General features: G+C 47.6%; 1 protein-coding gene across 5 annotated transcripts in view; it reads left to right on the top strand.

Annotated features, from left to right (window-relative positions):
* The window catches only part of NINL (ninein like), a 238,932-nt gene that overhangs the window by 140,764 nt on the left and 81,886 nt on the right, over positions 1 to 16,282 (top strand). For 4 of the 5 annotated variants that reach the window (XM_049869353.1, XM_049869352.1, XM_049869356.1 and 1 more), the window contains exons 7-10: positions 3,833 to 4,023; positions 4,828 to 4,980; positions 9,575 to 9,745; positions 13,531 to 13,667. In XM_049869353.1, coding sequence (XP_049725310.1) covers positions 3,833 to 4,023; positions 4,828 to 4,980; positions 9,575 to 9,745; positions 13,531 to 13,667 — 652 coding nt within the window. The remainder of the gene's footprint in view (positions 1 to 3,832; positions 4,024 to 4,827; positions 4,981 to 9,574; positions 9,746 to 13,530; positions 13,668 to 16,282) is intronic. The other variant, XM_049869354.1, reaches the window with a different exon arrangement.

Genomic DNA, 16,282 nt, shown 5'->3' with positions numbered 1-16,282 from the left:
GTCATCTGCATAACAAAGGTTGTTAATGAGTCTTCCTCCAATCTTGATGCCCCATTCTTGTTCATATAGCCCAGCTTCTTGGATTATTTGCTCCGCATATAGATTAAGTATGGTGAAAGGATACAACCCTGACACACACCTTTCCTGCTTTAAACCATGCAGTAACCCCTTGTTCTATTCAAACAACTGCCACTTGACCTATATACAGATTCCTCATGAGCACAATTAAATGTTCTGGAATTCCCATTCTTTGTAATGTTATCCATAATTTGTTATGATCCACACAGTCGAATGCCTTTGCATAGTCAGTAAAACACAGGTAAACATCTTTCTGCTGTGCTCTGCTTTCCGCAGGAACCATCAGATATCAGCAATGATATCCCTGGTTCTAAGTCCTCTTCTGAATCTGGCTTGAATTTCTGGCAGTTCACTATTGATGTACTGCTGCAACCACTTTTGAATGATCTTCAGCAAAATTTTACCTGAGTGTAATACTAATGATATTGTTCTATAATTTCCACATTCAGTTGGATCACCTTTCTTGGGAATAGGCATAAATATGGGTCTCTTCCAGTCAGTCGGCCAGGAAGCTGTCTTCCATATTTCTTGGCATAGACGAGTGAGCACCTCCAGCACTGCATCTGTTTGTTGAAACATTTCAATTGATATTCCATCAATTCCTGGAGCCTTGTTTTTTGCCAATGCCTTCAGAGCAGCTTGGACTTCTTCCTTCTGTACCATCTGTCCTTGATCATATGCCACTCCTGAAATGATTAAACATCGACCAATTCTTTTTGGTACAGTGACTCTGTATTCCTCCTATCTTGTTTTGATGCTTCCCATGTCGTTTAATATTTTGCTCATAAAATCCTTCACTATTGCAACTCGAGGCTTGAGTTTTTTCTTCAGTTCTTTCAGCTTGGGAAATGCCAAGCATGGCCTTCCCTTTTGGTTTTCTAATCCCAGCTCTTTGCGCATGTCATTATACTACTCTGTTTTCTCGAGCTGTCCTTTGAAATCATCTGCTTCCATTCGCTTTAGCTACTTGACATTCAAGAGCAAGTTTCAGAATCTCTTCTGACATCCATTTTGGTCTTTTCTTTCTTTCCTGTCTTTTTAATGACCTTGCTTTCTTCGTGTGCGATGTCTTTGATGCTGTGATGGATTTAATTGTGTCCCCCTAGTCGGCTTGGCGAGGTCATAATTCCCTTGAATGATTGTCTACCATTTTATCTTCTGGTGTGATTGCCCTGTGTGTTGTAAATCCTGTCACTGCGATGTAATAAGATGCATTGGTGGCAGTCATACTGATGAGGTCTACAAGATTAGATAGTGTCTTAAGCCAATCTCTTTTGAGATACAAAAGAGAGAAGTGAGCAGAGAGACACGGGGACCTCGTACCACCAAGAAAGCAGCGCTGGGAGCAGACCTCATCCTTTGGACCTGAGGTTCCTGCTGAGATGCTCTCAGACCAGGGGAAGACCGATGCATCGCAGAACCTATCTCCAGAGCCGACAGAGAGAGAAAGCCTCTCCTGGAGCTGACTCCCTGAATTTGGACTTGTAGCCCACTCAACTGTGAGGGAATAAATTTCTCTTTGTTAAAGCCATCCACTTGGGGTATTTCTATTACAGCAGCACTAGGTGACCAAAACAGATGCCATTCTGCAACTCATCTGGTCTTTAGTCATTAGTGCTCAGTGCATGAAGTCTGTTCTTGAGATGGTCTCCACATTCAGGTGGGGTATACTCAAGGTCGTAATTTGGCTGTTGTGGACTTGTACTTATTTTCTTCAGCTTCACCTTGAACTTCCGTATGAGCAATTGGTGGTCTGTTCTGCAGTCAGCCCCTGGCCTTGTTCTGACTGATGATATTGAGCTTTTCCATAGTCTCCTTCCACAGATGTAGTCGATTTGATTCTCGTGTATTCTGTCTGGCAAGGTCCATGTGTATAGTTGCTGTTTATGTTGTTGTAAAAGGTATTTGCAATGAATAGGTCACTGGTCTTGCAAAATTCTATCATTCGATCTCTGGCATTGTTTCTGTCATCAAGGCTGTATTTTCCCACTACTGATTCTTCTTCGTTTCCAACTTTTGCATTCCAATTACCAGTAATTATCAATGCATCCTGACTGCATGTTCGATGAATTTTAGACTGCAGAAGTTGGTAAAAATCTTCAATTTCTTTCTTCATCTTCGGCCTTAGTGGTTGGTGCATGAATTTGAAAAATAGTTCTGAGTTTCTGTTTAGGGCGATGAAAAACATTTATAAATGGATGGTGGTGATGGTAGCACAACATAGTAAATGTAATTAATGCCACTGAATTGTACACTTAAAATGATTGAAATGGCAAACATTTTGTTATATTTATTTTACCGCAATAAAATTTTTGAAAAAGTAAATAGAGATAAAATTCAAAAAATGAAAGATAAGACCTGAAAGTAATACCATTACTGAATATTTTGATCAATGATTCAATGATCAAAATAGGGGAGATGCTGACCAGAATTTCAAGTTCTTATGGACTCCAGACTTTCTGAAGCTGTGAAGACTACAGAAACCCCTGAAAGTGTTGACCTGAGGATGGTCTTTAAAAATTAAACCAAAAATATCCTGAAGTTTCTTAAAACCAAACAGTAGTTTAGCTTAAGTATAACAAATGTCTGCCTTGAGCCTTATGCTCTTTTAAGAACTATCTATATGGGATCAAATTGACAACGGTAACTCAAAAGTTTGGATAGGGATCTTAGGGGGCAGGGAGTTAATGGAGGAGGGACAACTCAGAAAGAGAGGGTGAGAATGGTTGCACGATTCAAAGAATGTCACTGGATTGTATGTGTACAAACTGTTGAACTGGTGTATATTCTGCTGTGTATATTCTCAACAACAAAGTAAAATAAACCTCCTTGAAAAATCCAAAAGGAAGCCTAAATCCTAGCGTGAGGAGTCAACCTTTTTGGTCTGTAATTTGAGAAACTGAAGCCCAAGGAGGTGAAGTGTCTTACTGAAGGTACCCCAGCCATGTGGTGTATCCAGAACCAAAGGTGTGTCCCCCGCCCCATGAACCCATTGGCCCACATTGGGCCCTGGCTGCCTCTCCTTACTGCCTTGCTCCCTCCCTGTGCAGCCCTGGGCTGTTTGTCAAGGATTCATAACTTCCTGCAATGTGAGCTTTAAGAAATCTTAATGAGAGAAGTACGTCTTCCTCCAGCCCGGCACACAAGGCCTTTCCCGACCTCCAGCCTCTGTGGGTTATCTGATCTCTCAGACCCCACCCAGTCTGCTGCAGAATATAGTTACATCCCTGCCACACGCCTGTCCCCACAGCCCTGCCTGTGGAGACTCCCTTGTGGATGGGCAAACTTGGTTCATGACATCAAAGCCTTAGGCAGGACACACACTTAGTTAATGCTGGCTCATCATGCAGTAATCAATCAGGGTTCAAAACCGCAAAAAAAAAAAAAAAAAATTTTTTTTTTAATGACTACAATTAATAGAGCCCTGTTGTATGTACTTTTAGTGGTCTGACTTAGTAATATCTTTGTTTTTGTGTTACCTTCAGAAAAAACGCTTTCCCCAGGGAATCCTCTCTCCCCCAACATTTTATTATGAAAATGAGGAAAGTTGAAAGAATTTTATAGTGAACACTGTGAATTTTCAAAGCTCATAGTAAAGTCAGTTATGAGTCCGTCCACCGTTGTCCAATTACGTATCTGTCCATCCCTCTGTCCAGTTGTTAGTCTGTCATGTTTCAGAGTGCCTCGCTGGCATCTGAACACACCCCCCAACACTTCCACCTGGCGCTGTTTAACTGTGCTCCCTTTGTTTCAGGCCAACTGCGAGCCTGGAGTCCCAAGGTTTTGGGGAGTCCTCAGGAGCTCAGCAGCCCCACCTTTGACACACCTCAGAGCCAGGCCCAGGTCATCTGGGAAGAGCTTGGTGTTGGCAGCAGTGGCTACCTCAGTGCGCAAGAGCTGGCAGTGGTCTGCCAGAGCATCGGGTTGCAACGACTTGAGAAAGAGGTGAGGTAGAGCCTGGGACAGACCTGCCCCAACCACTGTTCTCTGAAATGATCAGAATTTGATGTTGGGTCTAAAAAGCCTCTTCACCCTTCAGACACTGATTCAGCCATATCACCCGCCCATTTAAAACCCTGGGGTGGCTCCAAGCCTTCTGCCAAAAAGAAACCTCAGGCTGCATCGTAATAGCCTCTCACCACACAGGCTCCACCAAGCCCTTGCTGCCCTCGGGTGTGCCAGGCACTCTTAGACGCCATCACTCACAGTCACCCCTCTGCCTGGAATACTTTGCCCTGTCTGCCTGGCTGAATTGTACCACCAGCCAAATATGGCCTCTTCTGAGCCTGCTTTCACTCCCCAGCAGATGGGAGCAGAGGCAGAAGTGGGTGGTGGTATGTGGGAGTCCTCATTCTCACTGATGCTGTCTCAGCCTTGGCCACTCGCGTACCTGTGACCTACTGGAGCTGGCCTGGGCTGTGTGTGTGCATCCTCTTGCCAGCATTCTTCAAGCTTCCGGCCCCAGTAGACAAGTTCAGGTGGCTCAGCTACTCACAGTGGGATGGGAACGCACAGGGCAGCGGCGATTTCCCGTGAGAGAGGGGAGGCGTGTGGGAAACACAGCCAGGTGTGACCTAGGCAGTTTTGAGTTTGGATAAGGAGCAGCAAGCAGCCCTTGTTGCGTGTTTAAACCAGAGGGGAGGGAGCGCGGAAGGCCTGGCAGTGCCAGCGGGTGTGAGCTGCCTATTGGTGGAGCCCCTGAGCCAAGCAAAGCGTCTGTCCTGATCCAGGTGTGGGGCTTTTGTTCAGGAACTGGAGGACCTGTTTAAGAAACTGGATCGAGATGGAGATGGCAAAGTGAGTCTTGCGGAATTCCAGCTTGGCCTGTTCAGTCATGGACCTGCTTCACTTCCGGAATCTTCCACTCCCATCCAACTGAGCAGGCCTTGGCCTGATTTCCAGGTAAAACGTGACAATGAGACCCTGAGCCACAGCAGTAACTGCTCTCATTCTGGGGCTGCAGCTGATAACCTTCCGCATCTTTGACAAGCCTGACCCCTTTCCGTGTCTCCTGAGTGAGTTGTCCAGGACTTCGACAGGGGTGTGTACTCACCTGTGTAACTGACGGGCATGTCACTGAGGTTCTGGAATCATACAGACCTCCCTAGATGCGTGTCATTGAATGAGTTGCTTACTGTCTCTGAGCCTCAGGGTCCTCATCTGTAAAATGGGGCAGTCAGGATTCCCACCTCACAGGTGTTCTATGAGGATCACATGATACAAGGCAGTGTCTGGAGCATGACAACTCAGTACGTGTTTCTCAGTTGTGAGATACACAACGTTCCAGCAAGGAAAGCCCTCTCTCTTTCCATGATGTGATGGAGCAAAAGAGCAGTGTCACAGAGGACCCTGTGGCCTCTCCTGAGGGCAGCCCTTCAGGGCTGTGTTCCTTAGCCGTCTTCTCTCCATCCTGTATGCCTGAACTTTATGTCTTGAAGAAGTGCCAGGTCTCTGTGCAGTTTGCGGTGAGCAGATTTTAGGCCGTTTTCTAAGTTACAACTTTGTTGAGTGACTGCTGACTTAGCGTGTGGTTTCTCTCCCTGCCTAGACGGAACAGCTTCCTTCTCCCACTGCAGAGCAGGCTGCTCTAAGGAGTTCTTGCCTTCCTCATGGGGATGGGCTGGCTCCATGTTTTGTGGGAGGTGATATGGGACCAGAGTGTTATTCTCCACCAAGTGGCAGGTACCTCTGAGAATGTAAGTTTCTGAATCTAAAGTCAACAAGAATGGAGGAAGAAGACACTCAGAAACATTGAGGGACGGCGTCAGGCCATATAAGGTCTGACAGATGAGGTCACAAAGTTCACAATATGGGCCCACTGTATCACTGCTTGGTGTTCATTCGGGGCCCTCGGCCTCCTCTGAGGCTGAAGCAGCCCTGTCCCCATTGGCATCGATTTGTCTGGGAGGCCAGCGGGAGCACTGAGCTACTGGGGGGACATGGCTGGCACTATGCCCAGGAGCAAGAAGGCAGCTGGTGCCCTAGAGACCTCCCTGGACGCATGCCCTCTGTGGCCAGAGGCAAGTCTGTGGTGAGGAGCCCAGAAGGGAGACATGGCTTCCTCAAGGTGCCCATGTCGAGGAGTTTGTGTGCCAGTACTGGGCTCAACTTGTGGACCAAAACTTGGGGTGGAGATAGGTTTCTACTCTTTGTGGACCACAGTGAGGTGATAGGGAGTCTTCTGTTGGGGCTGAGAGCTGGGGCAGATGCAGGAACATGGGCAGACCATGTCCAGTGCTGTAGGTGAGATGGCTTTGCAGTACACCCTGGCTAGGTGGGGGCAGAGGTGTTGCCAACGGCCACTATGGAGTGGGGACCTCAAAGTGGACCATGCCTTATGTCCCGAGGAGTCAGCAGCTTCTCCAGGCATTGGCTCTGATGGGGAGGACAGTGATCCGGTGCCACCTCCCCGCCGATGGCCTTGAGCCCTAGCAGCCTCACCTCTGAGCATGCAAGGTCCTGCAACCTCAAATGCCCTTGCAGTGCAGGTTCTCCCGGCACAGCGGCTTGACCCATCATCCTGTCGTCACAGCCAGCTGCTCTCCCTGTTACACACACATACAAGACCTGTATACACACCCCCACTGTATGCTCCACCTAGATTGTATGCACACACTCCCATTATGCATACCCACTGCACACACTGTGTACACACACACCGACTGTAGACACACATACCTGTACACATCTACTGCATACACACACCTACTTTGTATACACATCCACACACACAATATACATACGCACACCCACTGCAGACAACCACCCACACTATAGACATACTGCTCACCACACCTGTACATACACTTTCACCATGCACACACACCCACTGTATACACACATGGCATACACACTCACATCATACAGACAAACACACACTCACACCCACTGCACGTGCCGTTATAGACACACACCCTAGACATACTGTATATACCCCACACTATACATGCAAACTGTACATTCACACACGGGAGACACACACACACACTTTGTGTGCACATATATATGCTAACCCCACTGTATACACACACACTATATACATGCACACAATGTATACACACACATACACTCTATACACACACGCTGAGCCCACTGTATACACACACAGTATATATGCACACTGTGTATACACACACACACACTAAACCCACTGTATGGCCACACTGTATACACACACGCTACACCCACTGTATACACACAAAGTATATACACACACACTCTGTATACGCGCACTGTATACACACATGATATACACACTATACACACACACCATACCTACATAGTGCACACATGTATACACCCACACACTAAACCCAGTGTATACACGCATACACATACACTCTATACGTGCACAGTAAACACACACACACACACAATAAATTCACTGTATACACACACAGTATGCACACATACACTTTGTACACACGGTATACACACATTCTATATACACACAGTATGCACACGCATACAACCTGTACACGCACATACACACAATACACCTAGCATATGCACACACATGTACTCTGTATACACACACTCTACACACACAATATATACACACTGTACATACACAGTATATACGCACATATGCTCTATACATACACAGTATATATACACACATGTATACTCTGTATACACTTACGTACACTCTGTAATACACTAAACCCACTGCATACACACACACACGATACACAACACGTTTGGGACATATAAAGCCAGGCTGGGGAGTGGACAGGTTCCAACTTTTAGTCTTTGGAGCACTGAGGTCCTGCCCTTCTCTGACGCCTATCACCTGAGAACCGCCTGTCTGCGTGGCCACTTGGGGGCAGCAGCTGGAGGGATTCTAGGGGGGCAGAGTGTCCTGCATTGCTGTGAGGTGGGGGTTGCCGTGTCCTGTATGTGTGTAGCTCCACATTTTGGCTCAAGGGCATGAGACTGGACCCTGCCAAGTGGCATGGCTGTGTTAGCACGCAGGATGCCCAGACACAAGCCCCAGATGGAGATGACACCAGAAGCAGGTGGACCCGGTGGTAGGGGAGCCCCTATGACCCAGCACAACAGCCCCTTCTGGGTCTCACAGTCCTCAGAGGAAACAGATAGGAGAACCATAAGAGTTACAGGTACGTTTGAGTATCTGAGCTTCTCTGTGGGTGGCCATGGGTAAGTCTTGAGCATTCTTTAGCCACCCTGTCCCCACCTATAAACGGGGTAAGATTTCTGCTTTGTAGGCTTGTATAGTTAAAAAAAAAATTTTTTTTTTTTTATTTATAGTTAGCACATAAAGCACCCAGCACAGCCCAGTAAGCTCTCAGTAAGTACTCATTCCTTCAGTAGAGAGGTGGTGACTCAGCTGAGGACAAGCCAAACATGGTCTCTGCCCCCTGGGGTGAAGCCCGACTTCAGGAAGTACAGTGCTGGGGGAGAGAAGGTGCTCAGGTAGAGAAGGTGCTCAGGGCAGGCCTGGGGGGTCACTGGAGAAGAAACCAGAGTGAGTCAGGGATGAGCCAGTAGGGTCAAGGGGAGCGTGGTTCAGACTGCAGAGGTGGGCTTGCAGTGTTTGAGTAATAGCAAGGAATCCCCCGATCTGGAGCCCAGAGAGCAAGGGGTACAAGAGGAGATGAGCTCGGGGTAGTTGAGCCAGGCACAGAGGGTCCCAGATCTGGAGCCCAGCTAGTGAGAGGTAAGGGGGAAGCCAGGAAGGCTGAGCAGGCTGTGACAAGGTGGGTTTTGCATAAGTGTGGTGGGAGCCTTGGAGGCTTGGAGCAGAGGTTGCGTCGCCCGAAGGGAGGGAGGACACTCATCCTTACTCTCTGGAGTTCCAGATAGCACATATTTATTGTGAATGACTCTGGGGCAGAAAAGAAAAGGAAAATCTTCCTTGCTCCTGTGGATTCATACAGTACCTGAGCCCCGCAGGTCAGCTTTTTGATTGAGAGAACTTTTACCTTCATCTTAAAACTCCCCTAGGCTGCTTAGCTGAGAGCAACGTGCTTCGGCATTCTCAGCAGTGTGCAATTTCACAGATAGAGATGTCTGGGACACCCCACTCTGCTTTTGGAACCCCTCAAGGGTTTCCTGACAATGGCAGACACCTTCTCAGGCCCTTCCTCAGTGAGGCCCTCCATACCCCGTTTCCTCAGTGAGGCCCTCCATACCCTGTTCCTAAGTCAGAGGAAAGATTGGCACAGACCAACTAGCTGGGGTCCGGACAGAGGCCTGTGTGGTAGTACCGCCTTCCGGTCCCAGAGCAGCCCCGGCACTGCACCCACAGAAGTGTGCATGCTTTGGTGAACCATGTCACTGTGACCAGCCCTCTTACCTTGTCCAGGACGTGGAGATAGCAGTAACCCTGTGAGGCTGTCCTTGTTAGGCCTCTGTGGGCAGCAGGTGCGAAGTGCAGGCCTGTGTGGTGGGAGACGTGAGAAATAAACAGATGTGCCCAGGGCTTCAGCAGACACATGAGCTCAGGAGCGCCTTCTCTGTCCTTGGCGTGCAGGCTGTGGAGGAAAGTGGGTGCCGGACCACCACAACCTCGTCCCTCGTGTCCATCTGCTCAGGCCTGCGCCTCTTCTCCAGCATCGACGATGGCACTGGGTTTGCATCTCCCAAGCAGGTCGTCACTCTGTGGGCCCAGGAGGGGATTCAGAATGGCAAGGAGATCTTACAGGTTTGGAAATGGATGTCCATGGCTGGCCCCATGGGTGGGTTGGCAGGGGTGGAGGTCCAGGGGGGCACTGCCTCTGCTCTCTGGCTCCTTTCCTCCTGCCACAGCAGAGAATCGCACGTAGAGAAGTTAGTGGGAAATTTTTTTTTCTATTAAAATATAGGAAATTTTAATTTAAAAAGATAATACATAAAATACAGAGAAAACTGCAGCCTGAAAAAAACACATTTGAGGATAGGTCTCCGTGTCTTAGATCTTTCCCCCAGTGCCATGTCAACCTGTGAGACTGTTCACTAGGATGAGGGCAGTCACTGTTGCAGGTGTGTGGCGTCACAGTCAGAGAGAAGTATGTGCATTTTCATTCAGTTAGTGACTGGTATCCAGTGAGCTTGAATTCCGCCAAGTGCCCCCTGCCCAACTGTGCCCCTGGCCCCCACCAGCCCCTTCCCCTATCTGCCAGTGGGGCCTCCTCCCCACGTTCCTCCACGGTGTCCCAGAGCTGGCCCAGGAGGCTGTCCTCAGACAGGGCAGGTTTCTTTATGGGGTCTCATTTTGTCCTCAGGGCAGGTTTCTTTATGGGGTCTCCTTTCTCCCAGGGACCCAGAGAAAGTCCCGTACTTGGGATGATCACTGCTCTGGGGTGGTAGTCAGGTGTGGACTGGCCCAGGCCCACAGGAGGGGGCACCTTGAGAGGAGTCGTGGAGAGCTACAGTGGCCAAACCCCAGGCTACTCGCTCACCAGGGCCAGGACAGGAGCTAGTCCTTCCCTGAAAGTATATTCATTATTTTCATTTCCAAATTTCCCTTCCCATTGTAAAACACTGTATAGGAATATAGAGAATGAAAGAGAAAGCCTCTCCCCTTCTGCCCTGCCCTGTTCCCCCTGGCTGCCCTGCAGAGTGGTCTCCTTGCAGATAGAATAAATGTGTATTTATACATACCTTTTTTTTTTTTTTTTTTGCAAAATTGCTCATACTGTATAGCATGTTAATTTACGTGATGTTTTCCTGTTGTTCGACATACATGCATATGTATGTTTTTCCTGTAATAAATCCTCATACTGTTTCTGTAGGATAGATTCCTGGAAGTGATATATATTTTAATTCTTGATAAGCTCTGTCAAGTTGCCTCCAAAAATGTTCCTATTAGTACAGACATCAGTACACAAAGGAGCCCAAAGTCAGCCTTTAAACCAGTGTGGCTGATCCTTGGATGGAGACCTTCCGGGACCTAATTTCACATCTCAGAATCCCAGACAGCCAGCAACTGGGCAGGGCCTGGACCCCAGAGCCAGGCCTGACACGTCTCAGGCTTGTCCTGAAAGCACCTCTGAAAACTGCACACTGTGGGGAAATTGCAAAGAGGAAAGGTGCCCGCACTTGGGAGGTCCTCTCTGAAAGCTTGCTCCCGACTCACAGGCATTTAGAGGTGCACTGGGTGCCTTGTCTCATCCTTGTTTCTCACATTGCAGGATTTACTTTTTTATTGCTTTCCTAATAGTAGAGAGTGTTTTCATCTCTATAGAAATTTGTAATTTACTAGTTGCTTTCAGGTTTTGGTTTTGACGAGATTTTCATATTCCATTTATTGAAAACAGAGTTCTGTTTATTGAACTCCTCTCAGGCACCCTAGTCCCATGCAAGAAGCTTTCAGTGTGTGACTTCACTTCATGCTTAGGACAGCCCTGTAAGGTGTTACAGCTCTGCCTTTTTACAAGCCAGGAGGCTGAGACTCAGCCGGGGTTTTACAGCTGCCACTTTACAAGCCGTGAGACTGAGGCTCAGCCGGGGAGGATGAGCAGGCAATCAGTGAATCAGGCAGGACCCTTTCTGTGTATACTCTTGATAATTACTTAACTGGCCGTCCAAGGCTGCTGGCCTCTCCCAGAGCAGTGAGGATGTGTGCTGAAGAAGGCCTCTCCCAGGGAAAGAAACACCCACCCCGTGGCATGTGCATGTCCTGGTATCTCATAACCAGCTTCTCCTGACCTCTAACCATTTTAGTTGCACTTTTTACCTGTGCTCGAGACAGTGGCCGAGATAGCACCGTTCATTCTGGAGCTGCTCTGTGAGGAGAGCCTGTATTGGGTATCCACCACTTCTAACAGATGGTTGCACAGCGGACATCCACTGTTTCACATACTTGCAGTGGCCGGGAATTAGGGAGGGTTCAGCTGGGTGGAGCCTCTCAGGAGCTTTCAGTCAGATGTTAGCCAGTGCTGTTGTCATCTCAAGGTCCAACTGGGGCTGAGGATTAGCTTCCAAGGTGGCTCCTTCACGTGGCAGGTAGGGTGATATTTGCTTCAGGATTTTCTGTGGGGCTGCTTGAGTATCGCCCCAGCATGGTGACTGGCTCTTGGAGTTAAGCAGAAGCTGCATGTCTTTTATGACCTAGGCTGGAAGTCCCAATCTGTTATTTCCTCAGTATTCTAGTGGTCATATAGGTCAGCACTCCTCAGAGCGGCATGGGAGTACACAAGACGTGAATACCCGCAGGCGAGGCCCACCGGAGCCATCTTGGAGGCTGGCCTTCTCACACCCCATGGTTGTTTTCGGTGACTCCCTTCTTGATCAAAATTTGTTGGTGTGACTTGTTTCAGTTGTGACTTTTCAGCCTATCAAGTGGTATTATTGCTGGGAAGTTTACGTTTGTGTAATATCAGCTTTAACTTCCCAGACTGCTCCATGTACATCACCCTTAATGTCATTTCTCTTTAGAAGCAGCTTGGGAAGTAGGGGAAGCAGCAGAAAATTCACATCCTCATTTTGTAGATTAAAAAAGGAAGCGTATATGGTTCTGACGTGTGATCTGGGAACGTTGTAGCACACTCTCTTGCAGACTTGGATGTGTCTGTCTCCTGCCTCTGGACTTAACATAACTGTTCAGAGTGGGAAGTAGTGGTCAAGAATACTCTAAAACAGCAAATGTGGCAAAATAGTAATGACTGGTCATTTGAGCTGAAGGGCATATGGGTGTTCATTGTTCTGTTGTTTGCATATGTGTGCTAAGATGCACATAACGTATTCTTTTTTTTTAAGCTTATTTTTCAAAATTCTGAGGGAGAAAGAAGGTTTCACTCTGGAACACTTTTGGCCATGGCTCATTTTCCTCTCTGATACATCATTTTTTTACCAACAGAATCACAGATCTGTACATACGTTTCATTGAGATATGAAATAGGTGTCAGAACTGATTACATATGTCACATGTCAGGAATTTCTTTTCGGATTCATTTACCTCGAAATGGCAAAAACCCAGCTCAAAATAGCTTAAGCAGAAAGGAGAATGTTAGTGGCCCACCTTGGTGGGCAGCTGGGGGAGCTGACGCAGGCGCCGCTAGGTCTAAATGCCCAGGTCAGAACTCTCTTCCGGATCTCCTCTGCTTGCTTCTCTGGTGGCCTTAGCCTCAGGTAAAGTCTCCTCCTTGGATTTCCACAAGGCTCATGCAGTCTTTATAACAATTGATTTCAGAGGAGGGAAAAGGACCTTTCTCCTTCTCTGTCTCTCTGTTAATCCCCATGAAGTACTCTACGTGCCCCTCCTAATATGTCCCTCGGGCAGGCACAGTGAGACCCCTCCCTCATTGAGAGCCCCACCAGAGTTCCTGAAAGTTAGAGTGGGGAGGGGGTCCTCCCAAGAGGAAGAAACATGGGCTGGCTAGAAAGCTACCGGCGCCCCATGATAGGAAACTGGATTGGGGTGCGGGGACTGTCCCTTGTGGAGCCAGGATGTGTCTGTTTAGAGAAGTAAACTCATTTTACCTGCCCCTCGGGGTTTCTTATTTCTAGAACCTTGACTTCAGTGTGGATGAGGAGGTGGACCTTCTGGAGCTGTCCTGGGCTTTCGACAATGAGCTCATGATGGTCACTGGTGTCACTCAGCAAGCAGCCCTGGCCTCCTACCGACAGGAGCTGACCTACCTCCAGTAAGAGGTCTTGAAGGCTTACAGCGGGCACTGGGTGGCGCACTGGCCAGGCCGGCCTCTGGGGAATCCAGGACTGACAGGACCTGGGCTGTCTCCTTGCCTGCCCCTTTCACCCCCAAATAGCCAGTCCTGGTGGGGGTGAGGGGAGGACTCCATAGCCAGCCCTTGAGGTGGGACAAGGAAAGGGGTCCCTGGTATAGCGAGAGGGACATTTGCCTGGTCTGAACAGGACCTAAGGAGTGACTGACCTGTCCAGGCTGCCTTCTTGGGTTTTTATTGACACAGAATTTTTGGGTTACCTAGTCTTCCTGCATATTTGGTGAGAAGCTTAGAAAACTGTATCTCAGGTCCTCACCTAATCCCTTTATCAAGATCCCAAACAGCAGGATCCAAACTTGAAACTTACCCAGCTGATGCTGTGCTGCCTAATGCAGAGGTTGAAGCCTTTTGTGGCTGGAAAGTGTCCTGAACATCAGCCAGCAGGGCCCCCAGGCTGGAGTCACCTGGCTGGAGTCACCTGGCTGGAGCCACTTGGCTGGAGCCCCCGGGCTGGAGCCATCTGGCTGGAGCCCCCAGGCTGGAGCCACCTGGCTGGAGCCCCCAGGCTGGAGTCCCCTGGCTAGACCCCCCAGGCTGGATCCACCTGGCTGGACCCCCCAGGCTGGAGCCCCCTGGCTGGCACAAAGATGCTTCTCAGATGTTGCCACCGAGGGCAAGGCAGCAGGTGGGCCAGGAGTCCCGTGTTCCACTTCAGCAGAGCTCTGCCTTGACTCAGCTGGTTATTTTATGTGTCAGTCTCAATGACAGATGTCCATAGGTTTATGTTATTATTAATAGCAATACTAATAATGGCAATTATTTGTTGAGCACTTGCCTTGCTCAGGCAGTGTGCCTGCCTTTGTCTTTGTTAATTCGGGCAAACCCTTAAGTAGGTTCTATTATTAGCATTCTTTATAGACAGGGAAACTGAGGCATAGAGAGATTGAGTAACTTGGCCAAGGCACCCTTTTGATCACTCTGTTGTATTGGAGTAAATCCTGATGTCAATTAGGACAAAATTAATATGCAGCTAAAGAAGTTAGTATTACAATGACATGTGCAAAGAGCTGGAGATAGAAAACCAAAAAGAAAGAACACGCTTCGCGTTTCTCAAGCTAAAAGAACTGAAGAAAAAATTCAAGCCTCGAGTTGCAATAGTGAAGGATTCTATGGGGAAAATATTAAATGACGCAGGAAGCATCAAAAGAAGATGGAAGGAATACACAGAGTCATTATACCAAAAAAGAATTAGTCAATGTTCAGCCATTTCAAGATGTAGCATATGATTAGAAACCGATGGTGCTGAGGGAGGAAGTCCAAGCTGCAATGAAGGCATTGGTGAAGAACAAGGCTCTAGGAATTGACAGAATATCAATTGAGATGTTTCAACAAACGGATGCAGTGCGAGTGCTTGCCTGTCTATGCCAAGAAATATGGAAGACAGCTTCCTGGCCAACTGACTGAAAGAGATCCATATTTATGCATGTTCCCAAGAAAGGCGATCCACCCGAACGCAGAAATTATCAAGCAATATAATTAATATCACACACAAGTAAAATTTTGCTGAAGATCATTCAAAACTGGCTGCAGCAGTGTATCAACAGGGAACTGCCAGAAATTCAGGCCAGTTTCAGAAGAGGACGTAGATCCAGGGATATCATTGCTGATGTCAGATGGATCCTGGCTGAAAACAGAGAATACCAGAAGGATGTTTACCTGTGTTTTATTGACAATGCAAAGGCATTCGACTGTGTGAATCATAACAAATTATGGATAACATTGCAAAAAATGGGAATTCCAGAACACTTAATTGTGCTTCTGAGGAACCTTTACATAGATCAAGAGGCAGTTGTTCAGACAGAACAAGGGGATACTGCATAGCTTAGAGTCAGGAGAGGTGTGAGTCAGAGTTGTATTCTTTCATCATACCTATTCAACCTGTATGCTGAGCAAATAATCTGAGAAGCTGGACTGTATGAAGAAGAACGGGGCATCAGGATTGGCAGAAGACTCATTAACAACCTGGGTTAGTCAGATGACACAACCTTGCTTGCTGAAAGTAAGAGGACTTAGAACACTTATGAAGATCAAGGACCACAGCCTTCATTATGGATTACACCTCAATACAAAGAAAACAAAAATCCTCACAACTGGACCAATAAGCCACAACATGATAAACAGAGAAAAGATTGAAGTTGTCAAGGCTTTTATTTTACTTGGATACACAATCAACAGCCATGGAAGCAGCAGTCAAGAAATCAAAAGACGCATTGCATCGGGTAAATCTGCTGCAAAGGACCTCTTTAAAGTGTTGAAAAGCAAAGATGTCACCTTGAAGACTAAGGTGCGCCTGACCCAAGCCATGGTATTTTCAGTCACATAATATGCATATGAAAGCTGGACAATGAATAAGGAAGACCGAAGAAGAGTTGACACCTTTGAATTGTGGTGTTGGCGAAGAATGTTGAATATACCATGGACTGCCAAAAGGATGGACAAATCTATCTTGGACGAAGTACAGCCAGAATACTCCTTAGAAGCAAGAATGATGAGACTGTGTCTTACATACTTTGGAC

The sequence above is a fragment of the Elephas maximus genome, chromosome 25 (genome assembly GCF_024166365.1).
Source record: "Elephas maximus indicus isolate mEleMax1 chromosome 25, mEleMax1 primary haplotype, whole genome shotgun sequence".
Classification (NCBI taxonomy): Eukaryota; Metazoa; Chordata; class Mammalia; order Proboscidea; family Elephantidae; genus Elephas; species Elephas maximus.
Note: the sequence above shows the minus strand (reverse complement) of the source record. Positions and strands in the feature narration are given on the sequence as shown.